Source organism: Eleutherodactylus coqui, chromosome 7, assembly GCF_035609145.1.
Source record: "Eleutherodactylus coqui strain aEleCoq1 chromosome 7, aEleCoq1.hap1, whole genome shotgun sequence".
NCBI lineage: Eukaryota > Metazoa > Chordata > Amphibia > Anura > Eleutherodactylidae > Eleutherodactylus > Eleutherodactylus coqui.
The window spans coordinates 220094022-220114944 of record NC_089843.1 but is presented as its reverse complement, the minus strand read 5'-3'; the positions used below and the strand labels follow the sequence as shown (position 1 = coordinate 220114944).

Below are 20923 nucleotides of genomic sequence, written 5' to 3'. Positions count from 1 at the left end.
AGAGCTGCACTTGCAGTTACAGGCACTGGCCACTTCACAGAGGTCTTAGGAGAGACTTCTGCTCCGCCCCCTATGTATTTACGGCGCTGTCAGTGGGCGCACAATCAGCTGATCGGTCGGGTCCCAAGCGACAGACCCCTGAGGATGAACCATTGATGACCTATCCTGAGGATACCTCACCAATAGTTTTCTCTCTGGAGAACCCCTCTAATACGAGGATTAATATTTTATACCATTCAACACAACAGATCTGAACTTCTAACATGCTGCACCAACAAGAGGAGCAGATTCAACGGGCAGATCGGTGTTAAAAAGGAACTTTTATTTTGTACTGAGGTTAGTTTAGATTAAGGGCGCCTTCACACTGGCGTTTTTCTCAAGTGTTTTTTTAACACGAATGTCAATAGGACTTTTTAATGTTTAGAACGCATCGAAAGTTCTACTGACTTTCGCATAAAAAAACGTGCAAGAAAAACGCCAGTGTGCAGGCGCCCTAAGAGGAATCTTGGTGGTGACTCAGGAGCTCCCACTCCTGCCAATGGTTAATACACGGAGATCTAGAGGTTTTGATCTCTGCACGTTCAGCAGCATAGGAGATAAGCAAATCTCTAAGCTAAGAGCCAATGGTATGTTCATGCAAAAAAAGTTGGGATGTTGCGTAAAATGTAAAAAATAAATAAAAATGCAATAATTTGGAGATCTCAAATAACCACGTTATTCATATTGGAACACAGAACTCAAATCTGAAGTTCAAAGCAAGTAATTTTTCCATTTCATTGTAAAATATGTACAATTTAGGATTTAATGGCAGCAACACATCTCACAAAAGACTGGAAACTAGAGTTGAGCGCACATACTCTGCCGAGCTTGATGCTCATTCGAGTATTAGCGTACTCGATGGTGCTCGTTACTCGAATAACGCCGACCCGAGCATTTGGGAGCTCGCTCATCTACTGGAAACGTAAGTAGCTACAGTCACATGACTGTGTATAGAAAGAGCATGTAGAGGCAGAGTCTGTCAGAAGCAAAGATGGCCGGAGGTTCACCAATGTGTGAACCCTCTACCTATGTACTGTAGATGGGAGGATATTGAAGGGCTTTGCTATTTTACGTTGAGTAACATTTTACTGAAATTGTTCCACAATTTTTAGACACAATTTTTCAGACTGGTGACCTCTGATCATTTTTGCTACTGAGAGACTCGGCCTCTCTAACATGCTCTTTTATGCACAGTCATGTGACATAGAAAACTGGCCCCTCCCCAGCTATTTTTCATTAATACCACTTACTTTTCCAGTCTTTTGTTACCCTGTCCCAACTTTTGTGAGATGTGTTGCTGCCATCAATTTCTAAAGAAGTTATTTTTTTTATGGAATGAAGCATGCCTCCCCTCCCCTGATATGATCTGCTGTGAATGAAATATGGTTAGATGAGATCTCCAAATCAGGACATTCTTCCTTTCTTTACATGTATTTACGTTTACACAGCGATTCCCAACTTTTTTGGAACTGGTGTAGTAAATGCATGATTATCAATTTACTAAAAGAAGCAATTTTAGGACATTTATCTAGAATCCCTTTAAAAAAAAAAAAAAAGACTGTGGTTTTTACATGCAGTTTCCACACAGAGCAACAACAAAGTACGTCAGACGTGCAGCAGGTTCAAGTCCCAAAGCTACCTGCAATAAGCGGACAGTTCATGATAACGTAACACCTAGGTGCTGCAATATTTACTGCGGCCTCAAAAACAGTGGAGGGATCGGTGACATGAAAGAACGGACGGCGCATCTATAGATGTTATCACGGACATGAAATGGTAAAGGTGAACCCTACCTTCCAAATGGGTTTCCAAATTCTTGGAAACAAGCTCCTCCCCATAAAAGCACCATTTGGTAGGCCGCGGCCGCGAGGGCTATACAACGCTCTGCATTTTGGAAGGCCAGTTGAACCAACACATTGCTCCCTAATTTGTGTCCAATCGTTTTACACCCAGAAGTCCATAATCTTACTGTAATAGAATAAGTTACAAAGGAAACACAGACATGCTTCTGAGTAACGTTTCATGCCGAGGGGCGTAGAGATCATTACCTGGTGAACCGGACCTTGCAGATAATGCACTCGTACGGCTTCTCTCCAGTGTGAGTGCGGATGTGCCGAGGCAGCTTTCCTGCTCCCTGAATAACTTTCTCACAGATGGGACATTTCTGAAAGGCTTTAGCCCTCATTTTCTTCTCCACCTTTTGACTCCAACCAGGATAGCCACCTGTCCCTTCTTCACCATCCTCTTCCTCCTCCTCCTCATGAGGACCACTACGGAAGTATTTCAAGTAATAATCCATAATTCCTTCTTCGCTCTCATCTTCCTGTCCGACGCCCTCCCTCTGAGATGTGCTCATCATGTGCTGTAACAGGGCACTTGCCGTCAGACTGTCCATTTCATCTAAACATGGCCCCCCAGCCAGACCCCCAAGAAGTGGCGAGCCTTCCACATCCGGTGCTTCAGGCCCCTCATCACGATTATTGTCCTCAGTCATTAGCCTGTAATGTCCATTCTGTGAAGGGACATACATTTGGTCCTCATCCTTACCTTGCCAGTCATCTACAAGCTGCCCTTCTGATCCATTCTTGTGTACTGATTGGTGATATCCCTCTCCCAATTTAGATGATGGCGCCGTGTCTTGTCCCGACGGACACGTACTGTTCCAAGGACTCCCTTCCTGTCCCTTACTCTGGAAGTACTCCAGATATTCTTGTGCTCGTGCCAAATTTTGTGGGTCACCTAAATGTTCTGATTCTTTCTGTCCTAAAAAAGGGCCATCTAGGAGGTCGGCGCACACGTTCCGGACTGTACCAATGTCCAACAATCGCGAGGCATCCAGAATCTCGCCCACGTTCCCTGCACTCAGTGTTAAGGTGGCTGTATAGGCAAAGTCCAGAAGAGCAGAAAGGGATTCAGCAGTCACAAAGTCCAGCTGATAAACGGTTAGTCTTTCGGCGGCTGGACCTGAGGTAAATAGCTGGCGAAAGTAGAGGCTGCAGGCGGCAAGGACCGAGCGATGAGCAGGGAAATCCCGACCTTGGCAAAGGAGAAGTACGTCACATAACTCCCCCCGCTGACGTTGCCCATTGAGAGCGCACAGAACATCACTGCCGTGGTCGGGGAAAGGAATTCCAATTGGGCCATCGACAGTAGACGATGCCATACTGCTTCAACCCTGGAAAGGAATGAAGAGAGGAAATACACAATGTTAACATGTGTAGCAAAACTCCAGAAACTAGAAGACATTATTTGGGCTAAGGCTGAGCGATTTTGTTCAATCTCTTCTCAATTTTTGATTTTAATCTCGATTCTTTTTTGTTGCTAACCGAGCTAAAAATACCAAGACAACAGTACATAAGGGAATCCCATAATTAATATATACGGATTATCAGAATTCAATGGGACAATTCTCATAATCCTGCCTAATTGTAAAGAGGAGAAAATGATGGACCGCGGGCGCAACCCTGGTAAAGGCATAAACGCAAAAGGGATCAACCCAAATTCTTCCTTATTAATGGCCAACACAAACAACGCGTTTCAGGGAAATCCCTTCTTCAGAAATAGCTGGAAAGAGTACCAATAAAACGAATGGATCGTAGAAGGAAGGAAGAAAAGGAAATTAAGAAAGGAGGAGCCAAAAATAAAACCAATAATTAGGAGCAATGATATAATATATAACGCACACCGATACAAGACAGTCATGAAATACGATCGATGATTATAAAAAGATTTCTAATATAGTAATTGAATTAAAAATAAAATATCACAGTGACAACAACAAAGAACTGGCGGGTCTGCTGTTGGATTATCCGTAGACTCCAGTACCCGGTTAGAGGACTTATGGTTACGGTAATTGGGCTGGCAGCACCCTACTAACTATTCTACTAAAAACTATTCTGGCTATCGGGATCACATCCTTAATACGAGTCGTTTCACCCTGCTCTTCAATTCTGATAGTACTTGCGATGTATGCTATTCCCTTATGTAAAAAATGGGATATGAACTTTATCAAAACAAAGGATGGGGTTCCACACCCCCCAGTCATCAGAGCACCTCATGTACTACACCCCCCCCAGTAATCACTGTCCCTATGTACTATGCACACCCCACAGTCATCACTGTCCCTGTGTACTACGCACACCCCCCCAGTAATCACTGTCCCTATGTACTACGCACACCCCACAGTCATCACTGTCTCTGTGTACTACGCACACCCCCCCCAGTCATCCGAGCCCATCATGTACTACGCACACCCCCAATCATCTGAGCCCCTCATGTAATACGCACACCCCCAGTCATCCGAGCCCCTCATGTACTACGCACACCCCCCAGTCATCTGAGCCCCTCATGTACTACGCACACCCCCCAGTCATCTGAGCCCCTCATGTACTACGCACACCCCCAGTCATCCGAGCCCCTCATGTACTATGCACACCCCCCCAGTCATCTGAGCCCCTCATGTACTACGCACAACCCCAGTCATCTGAGCCCCTCATGTACTACGCACACCCCCAGTCATCTGAGCCCCTCATGTACTACGCACACCCCCAGTCATCACTGTCCCTATGTACTACGCACACACCCCCAGTCATCTGAGCCCCTCATGTACTACGCACACCCCCAATCATCTGAGCCCCTCATGTAATACGCACACCCCCAGTCATCCGAGCCCCTCATGTACTACGCACACCCCCAGTCATCACTGTCCCTATGTACTACATGCATACCATATCTCAGCCTCCATACACTGTCTTCTCCCCTCCTCATCACACTGTCTATATACTGCCCTCCTCCCAGTTATCACAGACCGGCTCCCATTTCCTCCCAGCTGACTATTAGTGCCATCCACAGGGGGCAAAATCACAGGGATGAGAGAAAAAAATGTACAAAGACATAACTCACAAAAAAAGACGCCTAAATTGTGGCTGCTATTTAGTCTGCACTGAAAATCAGGGGACATGGTGATCGAGCCTGTCCTGTAATGTATCAGGGGACATGGTGATTGAGCCTGTCCTGTAATGTATCAGGGGATATGGTGATGGAGCCTGTCCTGCAATGTATCAGGGGACATGGTGATCGAGCCTGTCCTGCAACGTATCAGGGGACATGGTGATCGAGCCTGTCCTGTAATGTATCAGGGGACATGGTGATCGAGCCTGTCCTGTAATGTATCAGGGGACATGGTGATTGAGCCTGTCCTGTAATGTATTAGGGGACATGGTGATTGAGCCCGTCCTGTAATGTATCAGGGGACATGGTGATGGAGCCTGTCCTGTAATGTATCAGGGGACATGGTGATGGAGCCCGTCCTGTAATGTATCAGGGGACATGGTGATGGAGCCTGTCCTGCAATGTATCAGGGGACATGGTGATGGAGCCCGTCCTGCAATGTATCAGGGGACATGGTGATGGAGCCCGTCCTGCAACGTATCAGGGGACATGGTGATGGAGCCCGTCCTGCAATGTATCAGGGGACATGGTGATGGAGCCCGTCCTGCAATGTATCAGGGGACATGGTGATGGAGCCCGTCCTGCAACGTATCAGGGGACATGGTGATGGAGCCCGTCCTGCAATGTATCAGGGGACATGGTGATGGAGCCCGTCCTGCAACGTATCAGGGGACATGGTGATGGAGCCCGTCCTGCAATGTATCAGGGGACATGGTGATGGAGCCCGTCCTGCAACGTATCAGGGGACATGGTGATCGAGCCTGTCCTGTAATGTATCAGGGGACATGGTGATCGAGCCTGTCCTGTAATGTATCAGGGGACATGGTGATCGAGCCTGTCCTGTAATGTATCAGGGGACATGGTGATGGAGCCCGTCCTGCAACGTATCAGGGGACATGGTGATGGAGCCTGTCCTGCAACGTATCAGGGGACATGGTGATCGAGCCTGTCCTGTAACGTATCAGGGGACATGGTGATTAAGCCTGTCCTGTAATGTATCAGGGGACATGGTGATGGAGCCTGTCCTGCAGCGTATAAGGGGACATGGTGATGGAGCCTGTCCTGTAATGTATCAGGGGACATGGTGATCGAGCCTGTCCTGCAACGTATCAGGGGACATGGTGATTGAGCCTGTCCTGCAACGTATAAGGGAACATGGTGATTGAGCCTGTCCTGCAACGTATCAGGGGACATGGTGATCGAGCCTGTCCTGCAACGTATAAGGGAACATGGTGATCGAGCCTGTCCTGCAACGTATCAGGGAACATGGTGATCGAGCCTGTCCTGCAACGTATAAGGGAACATGGTGATCGAGCCTGTCCTGCAACGTATCAGGGGACATGGTGATTGAGCCTGTCCTGCAACGTATCAGGGGACATGGTGATCGAGCCTGTCCTGCAACGTATAAGGGAACATGGTGATCGAGCCTGTCCTGCAACGTATCAGGGAACATGGTGATCGAGCCTGTCCTGCAACGTATCAGGGAACATGGTGATCGAGCCTGTCCTGCAACGTATAAGGGAACATGGTGATCGAGCCTGTCCTGCAACGTATCAGGGGACATGGTGATTGAGCCTGTCCTGCAACGTATCAGGGGACATGGTGATCGAGCCTGTCCTGCAACGTATAAGGGGACATGGTGATCGAGCCTGTCCTGCAACGTATAAGGGGACATGGTGATCGAGCCTGTCCTGCAACGTATAAGGGGACATGGTGATTGAGCCTGTCCTGCAACGTATCAGGGGACATGGTGATTGAGCCCGTCCTGCAACGTATCAGGGGACATGGTGATCGAGCCTGTCCTGCAACGTATAAGGGGACATGGTGATCGAGCCTGTCCTGTAATGTATAAGGGGACATGGTGATCGAGCCTGTCCTGCAACGTATAAGGGGACATGGTGATCGAGCCTGTCCTGCAACGTATCAGGGGATGCGTATTTGGCTTCCTTTTCTGTGAGTCGCACCCACAGGGGGCGGGGCTAATCTCAATTTCACTATTTTGTCAAAAGTTAGAATTGTGCCTCACAAAACGACGATTAATTGAATTAATTATCTACCGCCGTCTTGAACTAATCTCTAAAAGCAGAAGAGAATATATCAGACAAAAACAGTGAAACAATATACTAATTTATTAGTGGATACATCCACCTTCACAACCACATTATTTAATTCTCTTTACTAACTTTGCAATAAGTGTTAATTACCGTTTTGTTTCTACAGCTCCTGTGCAGATTATGCTTCTCCATGGTAACAGACAGCAAACTCTGTGTAGTCTGGTCCTACAGCCATGTGTTCTTCTATCTACTTCCTACCAGATGTATGCCAGCACAATGCAGAGAACACAAGGCAGTAGTATGTGCATTACTCTGCCGGATCTTCATGCTGTCAGTTACTATACAGAAGCAAAGTCTGCATGAAAGTTGTAGAAACAAGATAGGACCTTTCTATCTAACGGCCTCCTGACATCCTCCACTCATCGTCAATGGGTGACACCAGTGGGCAGAGGAAGCCTGATGTTATCCGTTGACAATCAGTGGAGGAGACGGCGCACGTGACTGATTTACAAGCAGGAAGGTGTAACCAGCAGAAGTCGGTGCAGTGGGAAAGTAGAGGAGCCTGCGGCTACAAAGCTATGCAACCGGCCCTGTTGATCAGAGGACATGACAGATTTTCTTTAAGACCTGCTGCAGGCACAACACACTGCAATACTGAAGTATTACAGTGTATTTTACAAGTCATCGCATGGTTAACTCCCCTTGTCAGACTAAAAAAAAAAGTAAAAAAAAACATACAGTAAAATAATAAAAATTTTAAAAAGCCCCTTTGCCATAAAAATATAAATAATAAAAATAACCATAACTGGTAACGCTACATCCATTATAGTCTGGACTATTAAAATGAGGTTTCCAGGCAATTTTTATTGATTACCTATCCTCAGGAAAGATCATCAATAGCGAATTGGCTGGGTTCTGCTGCTCAGGACCCGGGATGCCTGCTGTCAGTGCCACAAGACACGGGGTATGGAGCGGAGGCTGATCACCAACATCGACCACTACCAAGAGTCGGAGCAATCCGCTTCCGCTCCACACCTAGGGTTTTTTTTGCTGGTGACAGCGGGTGGATGAGCATCTGATCGGTGGGTCAGGGTCCTAAACAGCAGAACCCAGCTGATCAGATATTGACAACTATCCCCAAAACTGCCTAGTAAACCCCTATAGAACATCCCATAACTTATCCTACAGAGTGAAGGCTGCGAAACAAAATCCAATGCCAGGAATGCTATTTTTTGGTCACAGTGCTTCCCTAAAAAAATGAATTAAAAAAATTATCAAAAAGTCTTATGTATGGTAACTCTAAAAACGACTACAGCTTGCCTTGCAAAAACCAAACCCTCACAATAGCATCAGAAAACCGTTACGGGGCTCAGAATATATTCACGCAAAGCAATTTTTTTTCATTTTTTCAAAAAGTTTATTTTTAAAAGTCATAAAACAAAGAAACAAAAAAAAGAGATACATCTGGTAAATCGGTCTAATCACAGCGACCCACAAATAAGGTGAGGAGGTCATTCTTACTGCACCGTGAATGTCATAAAAACAGCATGGCTTTTTTTCCGCATTCCTTTCCCCAAAAACCTCTTACAAAGTTCACACTACATGATTTGGTGATTAAATGATACCTCTAATAGGAGAACGTCCTGCAAGAAAAGCTTCAGACAGCAACGGCAGCGGAAAAATTAAAGGGGTTGTCCCGCGCCTAAACGGGTTTTTTTTTTCTTTTCAACCCCCCTCCCCCCCCGTTCGGTGCGAGACAACCCCGATCCCGATGCAGGGGTTAAAAAAAGAACACCAGACAGCGCTTACCTGAATCCCCGCGCTCCGGTGACTTCTTACTTACCTGCTGAAGATGGCCGCCGGCATCTTCTCCCTCGGTGGACCGCAGGGCTTCTGTGCGGTCCATTGCCGATTCCAGCCTCCTGATTGGCTGGAATCGGCACGTGACGGGGCGGAGCTACACGGAGCCCCATTGAGAAAAGGAGAAGACCCGGACTGCGCAAGCGCGTCTAATTTAGCCATTAGACGGCGAAAATTAGACGGCAACCATGGAGACGAGGACGCCAGCAACGGAACAGGTAAGTGAAAAACTTCTTATAACTTCTGTATGGCTCATAATTAATGCACGATGTACATTACAAAGTGCATTAATATGGCCATACAGAAGTGTATAGACCCACTTGCTGCCGCGGGACAACCCCTTTAAAGATGCTAGAGCTCTGAAACAAGAAATGGTTCAATGGGAAAGTGTTCAGACCGGCGGCACAGCTTGTAGATGTAGGAGGACAATAAAAGTGTTTAGAAGGTGGACAGAGCCTTTAAGTACCCAATACCATTGTTGGCCCTGCTTCGCTTCCTTCTGTTTACTCTTCTCTGACAGTAATACCGCTCCAACCAGAAGCTTGTGTAATTATTGAAAGACGGGCACTTGGTATTTGTATAGCGCCAACTCATTCCACTAGAATTTTATTTATTACCCCCACTTTATTTCACCGACCTCGGAAGGATGAAGGCTGAGTCAACCTTGAGCCGGCTACCTGAACCAATGCAGGGATTAAACCTGCAACCTTCAGGTCGTAAGCGAGAGCTTAGGACTTCATACTGCTGCCTTAACACTCTGCGCCACACGAGTCTACATGGTTGTGCAGAGATCTGGTGGTGCCACCCACTCTAGTGCAGGGGGTCAGGTGGTGCAGCTCCCTTCATGTAAAAGCCAGAGATGGCGGGCATCCACATAGGTTCATGGGATGATTGGAAGCATATTTTTTAATCCCAGGATTTGGTAGAATGGCAGGAGAGATGTTACCCCCATGTCCTACACTGTGCATTTATTACTTCCTAATGTGTTTCATCTACTTCATAGAAGAGTTGGAAGGGACCTCCAGGGTCATCGGGTCCGACCCCCTGGTCAGTGCAGGATCACTAAATCATCCCAGATAGATGTCCGTCCAGCCTCTGAAGACTTCCATTGAAGGAGAACTCCCCACCTCCTGTGGTAACCTGTTCCACTCATTGATCCCCCTCACTGTCTAATATCTAATCTGTGTCTCCTCCCTGTCAGTTTCATCCCATTGCTTCTAGTCTTTCCTTGTGCAGATGAGAATAGGGCTGATCCCTCTGCACTGTGACAGCCCTTCAGATATTTGTAGACAGCTATTAAGTCTCTTCTCAGCCTTCTCTTCTGCTAAACATTCCCAGATCCTTTAGGGTAAGTGCACACGGGCGGATTTGAATTGCGGAATCTGGAACGGGCGTCTGTCTCCGGATTCTGCAGCAAACACCGCCCATAACATACAATGCCAAAGTGATTCTTCATTTGCGGTTTCCACTCGCAGCTCGCTCCATTTTCCTGCAGATTCCGCATGGACGGCTTCCATTGAAGTCAATAGAAGCCGTCTGACTTGCGGACGAGACACGGATTCCACAGGAAACGCAGGAGTTTAATATATATATATATTTGCAATGTAGAAAGAAGAAAATGAAAGCAGGTACCCTGGGACGCCACTGCTGCCAGATTCCGCTGTGGTATTCCACCTCCGGAATCCGACCCGCCTGTGTGCGGGCGGCCTTAGCCTTTCCTCAAAGGACATGGTACTTCCAATAAGGCTGGTCTTATTCTGACATTTGTCTCAGTAGCAAAGTGGAAATCCCCAAAACATGCGAAATGGTTGCAATAGGAAAGTGTTGTAGGAACATTTCTCCTTCTCATCAAAATATGCAAATAAGGAAGATCGCACAATGCCTCTGCAGCGCCCCCTATACCTGAAAATCAATGTTCGACTTTTTAACAAGTCTGTAGAGCAATGATTGGGAATAGGAAGCCAAGCCAGAAGCCATACACAGACAGCTGTTTCGAGGTGTTTGCCCCTCATCAGTGTGCAGTAGGTTTCTGGCTCGGCTGGTGAGAGGCCTGTGATGTGAGTCAAGAGGGGTGTCGTCTCTCCTCAAGGGGATCACCCAATAAGTGTGTGGAGACACCTAGGGGCTGAGTCGGTTAGGGGGGCATCATCTCTCCCAGAAGGGGTGTGAGAAGATACCTGAAAAGTGAGTGGGCATCGTATGCGGTTATATTCATGAGCAGCATATACGATTTTGTATGTGGCATCATGGGCAGTTACACAGGTGGGCATCATGGGATGTTACACAGGTGGGCATCATGGGATGTTACACAGGTGGGCATTGTGCGGTTATACACGTGGGCATTGTACAGTTATACACGTGGGCATTATGGATGGTTATACAGGTGGGCATCATGGGTGGTTATACAGGTGAGCACCGTGCAGTAATACACATGGTGTACACTTATACAGGTGGGGTGGGTATAATGAGTGGTTTCACAGGTAGGCACAATGAGTGGTTATACAGGTGGGCATCGTGTACACTTATACAGGTGGGTATAATGAGTGGTTACACAGGTAGGCACAATGAGTGGTTATACAGGTGGGCATTGTGCAGTTATATACATAGGAATCATGGATGGTTATACAAGTGGGCATCGTAGGTGGTTTTTTCATAGTGGCACTGTGCGGTTATACACATGGGCATCGTGTACACTTATACAGGTAGGCATGATGGGTGATTATTCAGGTAGGCATAATGGGTGGTTATACAGGTGGGTATTGTGGACGGTTATACAGGTGGGCATCATGGGTGGTTATACAGGTGGGCATCCTGTGGTTATACACAGACATAATGGGTGTTTATACATTTGGGCACCGTGCGGTTATACACATGGGCAACGTGGGTGGTTATACAGGTGGGCATCGTGTACACTTATATAGGTGAGCATAATGGATGGTTATACAAGTGGGCATCAAGTGCAGGTAAACAGCTGGGCATCGTGCGGTTATATACATGGGCATCATCGCTGTTTATACAGGTGAGCATTGTGCAGTTACACACATGGGCATCATGGGTGGTTATACAGGTGGACACCGTGCGGTTATACACATGGGCATCGTGTGTGGCTATACAGATGGGCTTTGTGTACACTTATACAGGTGGGCATGATGCGTAATTATACAGGTAGGTATAATGGGTGGTTATACAGGTGGGCATCGTGGGGTTATACACATGGGCATCATTGGTGGTTATACAGGTGGGCATGATGGGTGATTATACAGGTAGGCATAATGGGTGGTTATACAGGTGGCCATCGTGCGGTTATACAAATGGGCATCATGGGTGGTTATACAGGTGGGTATCATGGGTGGTTAAACAGGTGGGCATCATGGGTGATTATACAGGGAGGCATAGTCAGTGGTTATACAAGTGGGCATCATGCGGTTATACACATTGGCACCATGCGGTTATACACATGGGCATCATGGGTGGTTATACAGGTGGGCATCACCCGTGACATCTCTGCACCTTTCCTCCAAAGCATCACCAGCTGTCTGTCCGCTGTCTCTAACACCAGGTCCTCTCTCTACCTAAAACTAAACCTCTCAAAAACTGACCTACTGCTGCGTCTGCCCTCCACTAACCGACCTCCTCCTGACATCTCCATCTCAGTGTGTGGCGCCACCATAACTACCAGACAGCACGCCCGCTGCCTTGGGGTCATATTCGGTGCCGATCTCCCCTTTACCACCTACATCCAATCTCTGGCCCGAACATGTCAGCTGCACCGCCCTACATTGTATCCCTCATCCACAGCGCCGCCCTACATTGTATCCCTCATCCACAGCGCCGCCCTACATTGTATCCCTCATCCACAGCGCCGCCCTACATTGTATCCCTCATTCACAGCGCCGCCCTACATTGTATCCCTCATTCACAGCGCCGCCCTACATTGTATCCCTCATTCACAGCACCGCGCCACCCTACATTGTATCCCTCATCCACAGCGCCGCCCTACATTGTATCCCTCATCCACAGCGCCGCCCTACATTGTATCCCTCATTCACAGCGCCGCCCTACATTGTATCCCTCATCCACAGCGCCGCCCTACATTGTATCCCTCATCCACAGCGCCGCGTCACCCTACATTGTATCGCTTATCCACAGCGCAGCGCCGCCCTACATTGTATCCCTTATCCACAGCACCGCCCTACATTGTATCCCTCATCCACAGTGCCGCCCTACATTGTTTCCCTTATCCACAGCGCCGCCCTACATTGTATCCCTCATTCACAGCGCCGCCCTACATTGCATCCCTCATCCACAGCACCGCCCTACATTGTATCCCTCATCCACAGCGCCGCCCTACATTGTATCCCTCATCCACAGCGCCGCCCTACATTGTATACGTCATCCACAGCGCCGCCCTACATTGTATACGTCATCCACAGCGCCGCCCTACATTGTATCCCTTATCCACAGCGCACCCTACATTGTATGCCTTATCCACAGCGCACCCTACATTGTATGCCTTATCCACAGCGCACCCTACATTGTATGCCTCATCCACAACACCACGCCGCCCTACATTGTATCCCTTATCCACAGCACCGCCCTACATTGTATCCCTTATCCACAGCACCGCCCTACATTGTATCCCTTATCCACAGCGCCGCCCTACATTGTATCCCTTATCCACAGCGCCGCCCTACATTGTATCCCTCATCCACAGCGCCGCCCTACATTGTATCCCTCATCCACAGCGCCGCCCTACATTGTATCCCTTATCCACAGCACCACACCGCCCTACATTGTATCCCTCATCCACAGAGCTGCGCCGTCCTACATTGTATCCCTTATCCACAGCACCACACCGCACTACATTGTATCCCTCATCCACAGCGCCGCGTTGCCCTACATTGTATCCCTCATCCACAGCGCCGCCCTACATTTTATCCCTTATCCACAGCGCACCCTACATTGTATCCCTTATCCACAGCGCACCCTACATTGTATCCCTCATCCACAGCGCCGCCCTACATTGTATCCCTCATCCACAGCACTGCGCTACATTGTATCCCTCATCCACAGCGCCGCCCTACATTGTATACGTCATCCACAGGGCCGCCCTACATTGTATGCCTTATCCACAGCACCGCCCTACATTGTATCCCTTATCCACAGCACCGCCCTACATTGTATCCCTTATCCACAGCACCGCCCTACATTGTATCCCTTATCCACAGCGCCGCCCTACATTGTATCCCTCATCCACAGCGCCACCCTACATTGTATACCTCATCCACAGCGCCGCCCTACATTGTATCCCTTATCCACAGCACCACACCGCCCTACATTGTATCCCTCATCCACAGAGCTGCGCCGTCCTACATTGTATCCCTTATCCACAGCACCACACCGCCCTACATTGTATCCCTCATCCACAGCGCCGCGTTGCCCTACATTGTATCCCTCATCCACAGCGCGGCCCTACATTTTATCCCTTATCCACAGCGCACCCTACATTGTATCCCTTATCCACAGCACCGCCCTCATTGTATCCCTCATCCACAGCGCCGCCCTACATTGTATCCCTCATCCACAGCGCCGCCCTACATTGTATCCCTCATCCACAGCGCCGCCCTACATTGTATCCCTCATCCACAGCGCCGCCCTACATTGTATCCCTCATCCACAGCGCCGCCCTACATTGTATGCCTTATCCACAGCGCCGCCCTACATTGTATACGTCATCCACAGCGCCGCCCTACATTGTATCCCTCATCCACAGCGCCGCCCTACTTTGTATCCCTCATCCACAGCGCCGCCCTACATTGTATCTCTCATCCACAGCACAGCGCCGCCCTACTTTGTATCCCTCATCCACAGCGCCGCCCTACTTTGTATCCCTCATCCACAGTGCAGCGCCCCCCTATATTGTATCCCTCATCTCAATCCATCAACCAGCCCGGGCTCTTTGGTCCGCTAACAAAATCATACTGAGCGCCCCTTTAATTCGAACCTCTCATTCCCACCTCCAGGACTTCTCCAGAGCTGCACCGGTCCTCTGGAACGCACTACCAAAGCTATCCGGGCAATCCAGGACTCACAAAATTTCAGGCGTGCTCTAAAAACGCACCTCTTCAGGGAGGCATACCGCATTCCCTAAACAAACCCCTCTGTACCCCCCTGATAACATGCTCCCTGACCTACTGACTGCAATCCCTGCTAGCCATCATAAACCACCCCTGCAGTCATACCAATTCTGCCGTCACACGGCTAAATGTCTGACCATTGTCTATGTGTATAACATCGCTCACTCTCCACCTCGCCATACCGTGCACATCTCCACCCCGCCATACCGTGCACATCTCCACCCCGCCATACCGTGCACATCTCCACCCCGCCATACCGTGCACATCTCCACCCCGCCATACCGTGCACATCTCCACCCCGCCATACCGTGCACATCTCCACCTCGCCATACCGTGCACATCTCCACCTCGCCATACCGTGCACATCTCCATCCCGCCATACTGTGCCCATCTCCACCCCGCCATACTGTGCCCATCTCCACCCCGCCATACCGTGCACATCTCCACCCCGCCATACCGTGCACATCTCCAGCCCTTTACCTTCTGTATCCCCCCATTACTTGTAGTATGTAAGCTCGTTGGAGCAGGACCCGCACCCCTATTGTCTCCATCAGCTGATTACTATGTAACCGTGGTTCTGTAATGTTTATACTTTTTGTCTGTCTGTATCCCCTGTCTGTGTAAGCGCTGCGGGATATGTTGGCGCTATACAAATAAGGATTATTATTATTATTAACATGGGTGGGTATACAGTTGGGCGTTGTGTAGACTTACACAGGAGGGCATCCTAGGTTATTACAAAGGTGGGCATCATGGATGGTTATACAAGTGAGCATCGTTGACAGTTATACAGGTGGGCATCACAGGCAGTTATACAGGTAGGCATCATGGGTGGTTATATACATGGGCATCATGGGTGGTTATACACGTGAGAATCGTTCAGTTATACATATGGGCATCATGGGTGGTTATAAAGGTGGGCATCATGTAGATTTATACAGGTGGGCATGATGGGTGATTATACAGGTGGGCATCGTGGATGGTTACACAGGTGGGCATCGTGGACAGTTATAAAGATGGGCATCATGGGTGGTTATACATGTGGGCACCATGCGGTTATACACATGGGCATCGTGGGTGGCTATACAGATGGGCATCGTGTACACTTATACAGGTGGGCATGATGGGTGATTATACAGGTAGGCATAATGGGTGGTTATACAGGTGGGCATCGTGGACCAATATACAGTAAGGCATCATAGGCAGTTATACAGGCGGACATCATGGGTGGTTATACAGGTGGGCATCATGGGCAGTTATACAGGTGGGCATCATGGGCAGTTATACACGTAGGCATCATGGGCAGTTATACACGTAGGCATTATGGGCAGTTATACACGTAGGCATTATGGGCAGTTATACACGTAGGCATTATGGGCAGTTATACACGTAGGCATTATGGGCAGTTATACACATAGGCATCATGGGTGGGTTTACAGGTGGGTATTGTTGGTGGGTATACAGGTGGGCATCGCGGGCGGTTATAGAGGTAGGCATTGTGGGTGGTTACACATGTGAGAATCCTGCGGTTATACACATGGGCATCGTGGGTGGTTATACAGGTGGGCATCATGGGTGGTTATACAGGTAGGCATCGTGTACACTTACACAGGTAGGCATAATGGGTGGTTATACAGGTGGCCATCGTGGACCGTTATACAGTTAGGCATCATAGGCAGTTATACAGATGGACATCATGGGTGGCTATACAGGTGGGCATCGTGTAGACTTATACAAGTGGGTATGATGGGTAAATATACAGGTGGGCATCGTGGACAGTTATACGGGTGGGCATTATGGGTGGTTAAACAGGTGGGTATCGTGGGTGGTTATACAGATGGCATCAATTGTGGTTAAACACATGGGCATCATGCGTGTTTATACAGGTGGGCATCATAGGTAGTTATACACGTGGGTATCATGGGTGGTTATACAGACGGGCATCGTGGGTGGTTATACAGGTGGGCATCGTGAGTGGTTATACAGGTGGTTTGTAATACACGTGAGAATCGTGCCGTTATACATATGGGCATCGTGGGTGGTTATACAGGTGGACATTGTAGGGGGTTATACAGGTGGGCATTATGGGCGGTTATACAGGTGGGCATCGTGGGTGGTTATACAGGTGGGCATCGTGGGTGGTTATACAGGTGGGCATCATTTGTGGTTAAACACGTGGGCATCATGCGTGTTTATACAGGTGGGCATCATGGGTGGTTATACAAATGGGCATCATGGTTGGTTATAAACACGAGAATCATGCAGGTGGGCATCGTGTGCGGTTATACAAGTGGGCATCATGGACGGTTGTACAGGCAGGCACCATGGGTGCTTAAACACATGGGCATCATGCGTGATTCAGGTGGGCATCGTAGGTGGTTAAACATGTGGCTATCATGGGCGGTTATACAGGTGGGCATTCCTCTCTACCTGGCTGCCAGCTCTCCCTCTAGCGGCCGCCCCTCCCCCGGTTCCTCTACCTGGAGGGGCAGCCGGAGTTTTATCGCTTTTTTTACTTTCAGCAAGTGCCTGGCGCCCCCTGTGGCCCCCGCTGCCCTCAGCCTCCCACCTGTCAGTCCCGGCTCCCTGTACAGCGGCTCTCGGACACACGGCACCGTCCGCCTGGCGCCCCGCCACCCCCCTCCCTCCTGTTCCCTGGGGTGGGGCCTGTCAGCTCTGCAACGCATGCCGCTGCCGCCAGCGGGGGGTGTGGCCTCACAGCCAGGCGGCAGTTAGAGGCGGACGGTGCCGCCACCAGCCTCACACTCTCCCCATGAGCGGCCGCTGACTGCACATTAGCAGGTGTCTGCCGGGGGAGGAAGGGTTAACGCATAAGAAACAGGAAGTGTCCTGGAGCTCCGCCCCCTGCCCGCCCACCCGTCGTCTACCACGCCTGCCATTGGTCGGCTGTCACTTGCGCTGCACCTTGGGATATGCAGTCCAGCAGGGCCCTGCCATCGGCAGCGCTGCATCACTGCGGGGACTACAAGTCCCAGAGATTCAGCAGCCGTCCCTACAGTGGCCGGCTCGGACGCGTATTGGCCTTCTCGCGCACTAACGACGGGCTCACTATCTCTCTGCCTGCGCCATCGCCTCGGCCGAGCGCTGAAGTCATGTGCGCTCGAGTTGTGTCAGCGGCAGGACGGCGGGCGGAAGTAGGGCTGCGGCGGCGGGTTCCTGCCTCGTCACCTCCCACAGCGGCTGCTGCCACCACCCGAGAGCGGCCCGGTCCCGAGCTGTGGGCGGCGCGCCTACCTGCTGCTGGGAGGTAGATGTGTGCGGCGCTGTGCGTGGAGCTCCACCGCTCGGCTGCTCCCTTCCTGGTTTCTGTGAGGACGCGCCGGGGTACTCCCTTCTCTTAAAGGAGAAGCACATGCTGCCAGCTGAGAGCTGCTGTCACTGGCGGATCACATAGTGGATCACAGGCGGAATACAGCCAGATCACATGGGGGATCATAGCACTGATCGCAGGCGGAATACAGCCAGATCACATGGGGGATCACAGGCGGAATACAGCCAGATCACATGGGGGATCATAGCACTGATCGCAGGCGGAATACAGCCAGATCACATGGGGGATCATAGCACTGATCGCAGGCGGAATACAGCCAGATCACGTGGGGGATCACAGGTGGAGTACAGCCAGATCACATGGGGGGATCATAGCACTGATCGCAGGCGGAATACAGCCAGATCACATGGGGGATCATAGCCAGATCACAAGTGGAGTACAGCCAGATCACATGGGGGATCATAGCACTGATCGCAGGCGGAATACAGCCAGATCACATGGGGGATCACAAGTGGAGTACAGCCAGATCACATGGGGGATCACAAGTGGAGTACAGCCAGATCACATGGGGGATCACAAGTGGAGTACAGCCAGATCACATGGGGGATCATAGCACTGATCGCAGGTGGAATACAGCCAGATCACATGGGGGATCACAGGTGGAGTACAGCCAGATCACATGGGGGATCATAGCACTGATCGCAGGCGGAATACAGCCAGATCACATGGGGGATCACAGGTGGAGTACAGCCAGATCACATGGGGGATCACAAGTGGAGTACAGCCAGATCACATGGGGGATCACAAGTGGAGTACAGCCAGATCACATGGGGGATCACAAGTGGAGTACAGCCAGATCACAAGTGGAGTACAGCCAGATCGCAGGCGGAATACAGCCAGATCACATGGGGCATCACAGCCAGATCACATGGGGGATCACAAGTAGAGTACAGCCAGATCACATGGGGGATCACAGGTGGAGTACAGCCAGATCACATGGGGGATCATAGCACTGATCGCAGGCGGAATACAGCCAGATCACATGGGGGATCACAAGTGGAGTACAGCCAGATCACATGGGGGATCACAGGTGGAGTACAGCCAGATCACATGGGGGATCACAGGTGGAGTACAGCCAGATCACATGGGGGATCACAAGTGGAGTACAGCCAGATCACATGGGGGATCATAGCACTGATCGCAGGCGGAATACAGCCAGATCACATGGGGGATCACAGGCGGAATACAGCCAGATCACATGGGGGATCATAGCACTGATCGCAGGCGGAATACAGCCAGATCACATGGGGGATCATAGCACTGATCGCAGGCGGAATACAGCCAGATCACGTGGGGGATCACAGGTGGAGTACAGCCAGATCACATGGGGGGATCATAGCACTGATCGCAGGCGGAATACAGCCTGATCACATGGGGGATCATAGCCAGATCACAAGTGGAGTACAGCCAGATCACATGGGGGATCATAGCACTGATCGCAGGCGGAATACAGCCAGATCACATGGGGGATCACAAGTGGAGTACAGCCAGATCACATGGGGGATCACAAGTGGAGTACAGCCAGATCACATGGGGGATCACAAGTGGAGTACAGCCAGATCACATGGGGGATCATAGCACTGATCGCAGGTGGAATACAGCCAGATCACATGGGGGATCACAGGTGGAGTACAGCCAGATCACATGGGGGATCATAGCACTGATCGCAGGCGGAATACAGCCAGATCACATGGGGGATCACAGGTGGAGTACAGCCAGATCACATGGGGGATCACAAGTGGAGTACAGCCAGATCACATGGGGGATCACAAGTGGAGTACAGCCAGATCACATGGGGGATCACAAGTGGAGTACAGCCAGATCACAAGTGGAGTACAGCCAGATCGCAGGCGGAATACAGCCAGATCACATGGGGCATCACAGCCAGATCACATGGGGGATCACAAGTAGAGTACAGCCAGATCACATGGGGGATCACAGGTGGAGTACAGCCAGATCACATGGGGGATCATAGCACTGATCGCAGGCGGAATACAGCCAGATCACATGGGGGATCACAAGTGGAGTACAGCCAGATCACATGGGGGATCACAGGTGGAGTACAGCCAGATCACATGGGGGATCACAGGTGGAGTACAGCCAGATCACATGGGGGATCACAGGTGGAGTACAGCCAGATCACATGGGGGATCACATGTGGAGTACAGCCAGATCACATGGGGGATCACAGTGCTGATTATAGCCAGATCACATGGGGTATTATATCCGGACTACAGCCATATCCTGTTGTGGATCACAGGCGGAATACAGCCTGATCAGATGGAGGATCACAGGCGGAATACAGCCAAATCACATGGGGGTTTACAGTGCGGATTACAGCCAGATCACATAGGGGGATCACTTGGGGGCTCAGAGTGCTGAATACAGGCAGATTACTTGGGGAGCACAGAGGGAATGCAGCCACATCACTTGGGGGATGACAGCCAGAATACAACCAGATCACATGGAGGATCACATGTGGAATACCGCCAGATGACATGGGGGATCACAGCCAGATCATTTGTGGAATC

General features: G+C 50.0%; 1 protein-coding gene across 3 annotated transcripts in view; it reads right to left on the bottom strand.

The window, feature by feature from the left end:
• Positions 1 to 18363, bottom strand: part of ZBTB7A (zinc finger and BTB domain containing 7A) — a 60218-nt gene extending 41855 nt beyond the window's left edge. Inside the window, exons 1-2 of one of the 3 annotated variants that reach the window (XM_066574424.1) lie at positions 18296 to 18363; positions 2088 to 3214 (exon numbers count right to left, since the gene is read on the bottom strand). In XM_066574424.1, the coding sequence (XP_066430521.1) occupies positions 2088 to 3202 (1115 nt within the window). In that variant the 5' untranslated portion in view covers positions 3203 to 3214; positions 18296 to 18363. Of the gene's footprint in view, positions 1 to 2087; positions 3215 to 10535; positions 10575 to 17609; positions 17674 to 18295 lie in introns of those variants that run through there. The other 2 variants (XM_066574425.1, XM_066574427.1) reach the window with 2 other exon arrangements.
• Positions 18364 to 20923: the final 2560 nt, after the last annotated feature.